This window comes from Morus notabilis, unplaced genomic scaffold (assembly GCF_000414095.1).
Source record: "Morus notabilis unplaced genomic scaffold, ASM41409v2 Scaffold102, whole genome shotgun sequence".
NCBI lineage: Eukaryota > Viridiplantae > Streptophyta > Magnoliopsida > Rosales > Moraceae > Morus > Morus notabilis.
In genome coordinates this window covers 435,753-444,614 of record NW_010365014.1, presented here as the reverse complement: position 1 = coordinate 444,614, position 8,862 = coordinate 435,753, and the positions used below count along the sequence as shown (strand labels likewise).

At 34.7% G+C, this 8,862-nt stretch overlaps 1 protein-coding gene across 2 annotated transcripts; it reads left to right on the top strand.

The window, feature by feature from the left end:
• Nucleotides 1-321: 321 nt before the first annotated feature.
• Nucleotides 322-4,312, top strand: LOC21402242 (protein OBERON 3). Of its 2 annotated transcripts, none has more exons than XM_024171646.1 (2): nt 322-2,393; nt 3,504-4,312. In XM_024171646.1, exons 1-2 carry the CDS (start codon nt 620-622, stop codon nt 4,073-4,075), a joined length of 2,346 nt encoding a protein of 781 aa, XP_024027414.1. In that variant the 5' UTR covers nt 322-619; the 3' UTR covers nt 4,076-4,312. The 2 variants fall into 2 exon arrangements, with proteins under 2 accessions (XP_024027414.1, XP_010105553.1); XM_010107251.2 differs by having other exon boundaries at nt 3,498-4,312.
• Nucleotides 4,313-8,862: the final 4,550 nt, after the last annotated feature.

Below are 8,862 nucleotides of genomic sequence, written 5' to 3'. Positions count from 1 at the left end.
CGACCAACAGCGAACACCTTCTTTCTACTTTTTTCTTTTTCCATTTTTTCGGACACTCTAATTTCTTTTATTTTTCACAAAATAAATGAGATGATTATTATAAAAATAAATAAATGGGACAAAACTTAGAAAACCAATGGGCGTTTTAACAGCATAATAATAAGGCAGCTAACTTTGACTAGAAAAAAATCCAAAATATTTATTTCAAGAACCTTTTGAAGGAAGGAACACATTAATTAGGCCTACTAATTATTTTCAAAAAAAATTAGGCCTACTAATATAATTAACAGAATAATTTTCTCCCCACACCCAAAAAAAAAAAAAAGAAAAAGTCGTCCTCTTCTTCCCTCCAGGCCGCCAGGGATATAAGAGACGGTCAAAGTAGAATTCCTGATATTTCATAGAACTCCCAGGGGCAAATCCGTAGTTTACCATAGCAAAGAAAAAGGCATCTTCTTTCCTTTTTCCGTGTAAACGCTTTGAAGGGAAAAAAAAAAAACCAGCCGTTGCAGAGCTGACCATTATTAGCGATAGTGCGTCTTTTGAAGAATCGAAAACCACTTCTTTTTAATTTACCAAATTACCCTTCCATTCTCTTCTTTCTCTCTCTAGCCAAGCCATGGACGAGAGCTCGCAGAGCAAGGTGACGCGGTGTCTGTCGGAGCGTAAGAAGGAAAACCCAGATAAGAAAATGGATTTTCCCGACAAGGGCATCGATTTTCTGAGAGAATCGGAGCTGGGAAAGCCGTCGAAAGCGAGGAATTCGGGATCTCAGGAGCTGACTCTGAGCTACCTTTGCGAGAACTCGAAGCAGGCTTTTCTCGAGCAAGACTTTTCCGGGAAAAACCCCCTCTTAGAAAGGTCCCACAAAGGAAAGGAAGTTCTCGAAGGCGACGGCGATAATGATGATAAATGGGTCGAGAGGGATTTCCTCAATCTCAACAACTCCTCTTCGAAACGAGAAATCGATGACGAAGAAGAAGAAGAGATGGAGAGAGAAAGTAAAGATAAAAGGCAGAAGCTTGAGACTCTCAATCTCTCTCTAGCTCTGCCCGACGTTTCTCTCTCTCTAACGGCTTCGAATGCTCTTCACAAGCCCACTCGGAGCGTACAATCGCTGACGTATAATTCGAACGATTACACGGCTGCGGCTTCTCTGTCTTACTCTCACTCTCACCCTTTTTCGCACAACCCCAGTTGCTCTCTGACCCGGAATTCGACCGAGAATTATGAGTATTCTGTTGGGAAAGACGACCAAATTTGGAACTGTGGAGAAGGGACTAATGGGTCTGTTCACAGTCGGTTCAAGCCTATTGGAGATGGTCATATTGGTGTTCTTGGCCTTTATTCCTTAATGCAAGGTAATAATAACAATAAGAAAGATTCTGATAATAATGTTAATAATCACTCGTTTTTCCCTTCTGAATTACCTGCTAGGCCAGTTAGGATTGTTGAGAATAATAGTACCAATAATAATAATAATAATAATTTTACTCAGTCTGGGGATTCTAGAGGAAAGGCAGGTTCTGAGAATTTGAGGGGTTTAGATAGGCCTAGAAAGAAGGTGTCAAGACCTGAGAGAATTGTGAGGGAGATTGTTTCTGAGTCTGTGCCTGTTATGGCTCAGACAATTCAGGAGCTTTCGGAGGAGACTATTATGTTAGCTAAGGAGTATTTGAGGAGTCTCATTTCTGAGAAGAAAGATGAGCTGGTGAATCTCCAGACCCGGCTCGAAAGACGGTCTGATCTTACAAAGGAGACCCTGTCAAAGTGCCAGAAGGACCAGTTGGAGATCCTTGTTGCTGTGAAATTGGGTCTTGTGAGCTTCTTGTCGGCGAAAAACCGGCTGCCGAGCAGCGAGCTGGTCGAGGTTTTCTTGTTTATGAGGTGTAGGAATGTGAATTGTAAGAGTTTATTGCCTGTTGACGATTGCGACTGCAAGATCTGCTCTGGGAATAAAGGGTTTTGCAGCACGTGCATGTGTCCGGTGTGCTTGAACTTTGACTGTGCAAGCAATACTTGTAGTTGGGTGGGGTGTGACGTGTGTTCGCATTGGTGCCATGCCTCTTGTGGGATTCAAAGGAATCTCATCAAGCCGGGTCCTAGCTTGAAGGGTCCCTCGGGTACTAGCGAGATGCAGTTTCATTGCATTGGCTGCGGTCATGCCTCGGAGATGTTTGGTTTTGTTAAGGATGTGTTTCTCTGCTGTGCAAAGGATTGGGCTCTTGAGACCTTCCTTAAGGAGCTCGACTGTGTGAGGAAGATCTTCAGGGGAAGTGATGATTTCAAAGGCAAGGAGTTGTACCATAAGGCCGAGGAGATCATTACGAAACTGGGAAGTAAATTGATGTCGCCTAAAGATGCCTGCAGTTTCATTACTCAGTTCTTTAACTGTAAGTCTCGAACTTTTATGCCCTTTTCATTATGTTTTAATCTTTATATGCCATTTTTTGCTCTGGCTGGGCTTCTTGTTCTCTTATTTTGCTTAATCTGCGGAATAAATTTTGTATTGAGAAGTTCGAAAGCCTGTCAATTCTAAATGTTTATTTGTCTTCATCAAAGCTGATTAACTAAGTATGTGATTGAAGGCAGATAAAAGTGTGTTATTGTTGTTCATTACACAACATGTTTTAAGGTTAAATCATGTTATGAGGAGACGGGATGGAGGAAAATAGTCAAATATCATCTTAGATACATCATCTTCTTCCTTTTAATTATTGTTATTGTAATGTTTATTAGGCTTTTAGCTCTTTGTGGCCGCATATTTGAGAACTTACGCCCCGTTCACTTCACCGATTCGAGTTTAGAATTCGAGTTTTGTTACAGTAAAAAGCTCTTAGAAACAGGCATCTTGCTGAGGGCAGTATTTAGAACATCACAGGCCTATATAGCTATTAAAGGATGAATATCAAAGGAAGTTCTCTATGTAAAGAAAAAGGCATCTTGCTGAGGGCAGTATTTAGAACATCACAGGCCTGAGGGCAGTATTTTGGATGTTTGGCCTGACTTAGCCCAGGCATTCAGCTCTAATAACGGGCAATATTTGATTAACAATCAAGCATTCTCTTAAACCAAAACTTATTACTCTTGCATTCTAGGAACATCTTTTTCCTGTTTATGTGTGACTTTAAGAATATTGTATGTTCTACTGAGTTTCTGAGACAAACCACAGTATTTTAGAGATGATACATATTCTTATGATTGATAAATTTTGGGCTTTGATTGCTTGATGTTTTGTTTTGTTATGTTATGAGTTCGTCATCTTGGCTGGAATAATCCGAATCGGATTTTCCTGTTTAATCTGAATGTGAGCAGTAATTTGAGATATATTTCAGGCTCAGGATATATCGTGATTTCATATTTCGATAATTTGTATGAACTATGATTTTGACATTTTCACTATTGTATACATTCCTGTGCTTGTATGTCTCTTTCCCTGTAAGTTACTTCTATTCAGTATTTTCACATCTGACGCTGGAGGTTTTTCTCTGTTGAAGACACAGATGGCTTGGCAGACTTTCCTTCTTCGGGTTTATCCGCAAAAGAGTTGGTAACAAATCAATCCAGTCTTAGGAAAGATGCGACCCCTGTTCCGCAACCTGCATCTTTACCGGCTAAGTACGCTGCTTACAACATGAGTTCTAGCTTACAACGAGACATGCTGCCAAATGACCTCCGTCACAGTGACCTCAAGGCTTCGCTCTTGAGCTCCGAAGATGACTTCAGATTCAGGTCCTTATCAAAACCAGATGGGTTTGACAGCCTAGAAAGCATTGTGCGGATCAAGGAAGCGGAAGCTAGAATGTTCCAGACCAAAGCAGATGAGGCTCGGAGAGAAGCGGAGGAATACCATCGAGTGATCAGGGCGACGATGGAGAAGATGGAAGGAGAATATGCTGAAAAGCTCACCAAACTCCGCTTGCAAGAGACTGAGGAAAGAAGAAGGAAGAAACTTGAAGAGCTGAAGGTCTTGGAGAATTCACATTGTGACTATTACAAGATGAAGATAAGAATGCAAGCTGAGATTACTGGCTTATTGGAGAGAATGGAGGCCACAAAGCAGCAATGGGTGTAATTTATATATGGTTTTTATTTTATTTTATTTTTTAATATTCTTAACTGATTGCTGTAATTGGTGTGTAGCTTGTTGATGTCACTGCGATTTTGGACTCAAAAGAGTTGTTGATTGTTTTAGTTGTGACCAAATTTCCCTATCCTTTTCTTGGCAAAGAGACCATAAAAAGCAAAACAAAATTCATCATCAATGAGCTCTGTAATGTTGCCTGCAAATTACAATGAAATCTTTTTGTGCATATTTTACAGGTAGTGAAGACGTTACAAATGTTCACCTTTCTAGTAGCATGATTGGATGGTCACAATACAGGCTCAAAATAAAAAGTACTTATCCTATTTTTTATTTTGTATGTTGAAATCATGAGATAAATGCCAATTTTTTTTGTTATGAGAAATTATTATAAGGATCTTTCGCATTTTCTTCTGATATTGCTCAACTAAAAAGGTCAATAATATGTCTCGATGAAAAGGCTAGTGTCCAAGCATCCTGATTTTCCCTTCCACGATTGAATCGAAATAACTCTTGTTCAAGTTCTTCCCTTCTGCAACCAGATTGATGGTTAGTTTATCTGACGGTCATACTTCTCTAATCCTCTCCTCCAATATGTGGGTGTTTAAAGTACACATTAGAGATGCTCTAATGTAATGTTATTTATTGTGTTAAATTGTTATATGCTGTATTTTTTAATAAATTTTCTACTAAGTATAGCATATAATAAATTTGACATTTGATATTTGATTACTATTGGTTAATATGTTTACGTTTTTATTCAATCCACCACAACTTTTGTGTTTTCCAATTATTTCAAAATTAAATTTTTACTTTTATAACTTTTAAAACTTAATAATTATAATAAAAATTAAATTTAGCATTTCAAAATACTATTATGTGCTATTAGGTGTCAAATATACAATTGGCCAAGATATATTCATGGTAATTGTCAACATCATGAATATTCTTTGTCAACATCATGAATATTCTTTTTTTATTATTTTTTTTTATGAAACATCATGAATATTCTAACTGATGAGGAAATATGCTTTACCTCTGTTATCGATGTCTAGCTTTCAAAATATATGTAGATAACGTTGTTGACATATATAGAACTATTGACGTGGATATTTTAATCCATGTTGATAGCTGACAAGATAACAAATATATTCAAACTGAAATTTAATTAATTAGGTTTGATTTAAGTACGCTCATATGAAGGGTCCGTTTAATTCGCTGATTCAAGTTGATATGTGACTTTATATGAGAACTTTTTACTGTAGTAAAAAAGTTAGATGTGACTGTTTCTGAGAGCGTTTTACTATAACAAAACTTGAATCGGTGAAATGAACAGGGTCCAAGTGTTCTTGATTTATGTACTTAATTATTTACCGACACAAATGCTTATTAAAAAAATAATTAAAAATGAAAATAATAAAAGAGAGTTTTTCCGATAGTCCGCTTTACCTGTAGTCTCAATTTTTAACCGTTGAATCTGGTCAAAATTACATCAAATTGAAAAAGTGTGCAAAATAGACATATTTTGATATAGATTTGACTGCTGAAAAATAAAAAGGCTATTAGTAGTCTATTTTTACAAGGACTATCAAAAAAACTCCCTACAATTCAAACAAATTTAGAGTTGAAAAATAAGGTTCATTTGATAGTAAGGTCTCTACACAAAATGCATGTTTTTAGCCGTTTCATTTAGTCAAAATCACATCAAAATAATAATAATAATAATAAAATATACAAAACATGAAGTTTTTATACAAATTTAAAAAATAAATTTACTGGTATTTCAATGTTTGCATGTCCCTACAATAGAAATCTCCAGAAATTAATAATCAAGTCATTAGAATTCTCTATTTTACTTCAAATTCCTTATTCTGTATACAAATTAACCAGAATTGCAATTATATGATACATACATATACATACATACATGTATGTATAGATATATATGTTTCTTCATTCAGTTTGTGTTGGGTCTCATTACCTATTTCCTTCCGGGTATGGCAAGGCCAAGAAGAAAGACGCTCCAACTGTGGCACGTAGTTTTGGGAATGGTGATCTTTCTATCAGCAATAGGCACTGTCGAGACTGGAATTATACATTTCAGGGTCTCAATTTTAAATAGCCAAGAAGGACTCATGGTGAACTTCACTGGGCTGTTGATCTCCTATTTGGCGTGGTTGTAAGCCTTACTAAAATCCTCCGACGAGGTTCCTCCTCGGGGGCACTGCCAGAACTCTTTGACGCTGGTCTTTATTTTTTTTCTTTGCAATTGACTCTTTTAACTTAAGAATTTTTGCAATTAAAGTCCAATAAAAAATGACGTCTACTTTTTAACGATTTTGATCACGTGACGCGCATGTGAGCATCTATTAAAAACAATAAAGATCATTTCTCACCATTAGAGAGCCTATTGAGGGTAATAACGCTTAGAAATTAATAATTGTTTATAACAGTTGATTGTGTTCGGATATATTAAATGACTCTAAAATTAATATAACCAAACAAATAGAGCAAGAAATGACCTTCATTGCCTCAACAAATGCTCATATGCACATTACTTGATCAGAATCGTTAAAAAAAAATATATGTCATTTTCTATTGAACCTTAATTGTAAAGATTTAAAAGTTAAAGGGTTCAATTGCCAGAAAAAAAAGAATAAGGACCAAATTTCAAAATTCAAAAAGTTAAAAGGGTGTCCATATAAAAAAGCCATTTTTTTTTAATGTGAAACAACATTTCATTAACAATAAAACATAAAGTTTACATAAACCTCAATATGAAAAACTTGATACAACAAACTAAAATTGATAAATCCGTTGGCGTCTTAGTATATGGATCCAAGGTCCGATGGTGGACACAATTGGAGCACTTCTTTAGGCTATTATAATTCTCCCTCCACAGTTTTTTCTCCCGAATGTGACGTAGCAAACTCTTTGTAAATACCGATCTCAGAAAGCCAGTAGTTTTCAGATCAAGTTTGCCGAAGCGAGAGATATGGCTAAAAGCATACAAAAGATGAAAAACAACACTAAACCCACCCAGATCTAGAGATTGGTGGGGGAAAACAACCCAGACCAACAAATAAAACCCACATAGGTTAGAGCTTGATGGAGAAACATAATCAAAATCAACAAAAATAATCAAAACCCACACTGATCTAGAGATTGGTGGGAGAAACAAGCAACTACAGTGACAAAATGACCGCCTTTATTTCACATACGACTAAAGAAAGAGAAAAAAAAACACCAACACAGACTCCACCGTCACATAAATCCATCAACATAATGCGCATGAGTGTATTTTAAAGACCAATTAATTGAAGATTCGTTTCAGGTAGCCGATTGTACTGTTCTCCTTCTTCTCTGCTCTCTCTCCCAAAAAAGCCATTTCAGTGATAATAGAATCAATTATTATTAGTTCAGCGTTGGAGTTAACACTGAAGTTACAAGTGTGATGATCAGTTAGATATTCGAATGAAATAGATTAATAATTATTTTAGAAAAAAAACCCTGAGTTTCATCTTTATATTGTTTTTTTATTGGAAGGAGAGCAATTTATTGTTATTATTATAATAAATATGGGAGCGGAAGGATTCAAATTCTACACTTTATAGTCAGTCATTTGTAAAATTATCATTAATTTAGGCTTGAAAAAAAAAGATTAATTTACGGTAATTATTAAGATATTGAGTGCAGTAGTGTTGGGTAAAAAGAATTCTAGTTTATATTAGTTGTAGAATATAATGATTATCAATATGTATTTCAAATATTTGGGTGGAATAGGAATAGTTATTAGTAAAATCTTTTTTTAGTGATGTTAGGCAGACTTATTCAAATTTTAATTTTTGTGTATTAATTGATGTGACACGTGAATTATCTATTTTTTTATTAATATATGCAAACTCTTATCATTCATTGACGTGATAATGTTTTAAATACCTATTAATATAAAAATGACAACTTACATACTACATCAATTAGTATATAAAAATTAAAATTTAAAGTGGTGTCTTTAACCTTATTCAAATCTTTTTACTTTACTGAATATAAGGAGGATTATTGCATAATCCTGTAACTCCATTTCAATAGTTATTCAATCAAACCAAACGTGTCTTCAAAACAATCTTCAATCATAGAACCACTTCGTGCAACAAAGACAAATATCAGTTTGTTAACAATTGATATCTTTTTCTACTCTTTTTTTTTTTATAATTATCTTTTTCTTCTCTTTAGAACAAAATAGTGATAGGAATAAAGGATGGTGTACCCAAAAAAACTTGGTTGTATTTTAAAGTAGATATGATTTGATACTTCTCTTTTTCGATGGGCACAGACAACATTTTGGTACTTTTTGAGTGTTTTTTTTTTTTAAATGATAGAAATATTCTATTCTATTAAGGAATTAGTATGCTTATTTTGGAATACAAGTTTGTAACTTTATTTATATATCATAACATATAGACTGTGGGGGAACTTTTTCTTAATTTTATTAAATATATTATCATCTTTCAATTTGCCATTTCTTATTTATATTTTCCTAGCTATTTTGTATGGATACCCTTTCAACTTTGCAGATTTGACAATTTAGTCTTTTAACTTTTTTTATTGGCAATTCATCCCTTAAACTTTAAAATTTATTGTAATGTTAATCAAATTAAAAATAAATTTAAAAATTTAGATGTTATCTTCCAGGTGAGTGTTTAATAATAAGAGTAATTGACATCTTTTTACATCGAATTGATCCTCATGTATGCGTCACGAGCGAAATTTTTTTTTGA

Excerpts from the sequence above, each read along its gene's own strand:
- LOC21402242 (XM_010107251.2), top strand. The coding sequence starts at position 620 with ATGGACGAGAGCTCGCAGAGCAAGGTGACGCGGTGTCTGTCGGAGCGT. Across the intron at positions 2,394-3,497 it reads CATTACTCAGTTCTTTAACT|ACACAGATGGCTTGGCAGAC; the intron begins GTAAGTCTCGAA and ends TCTCTGTTGAAG.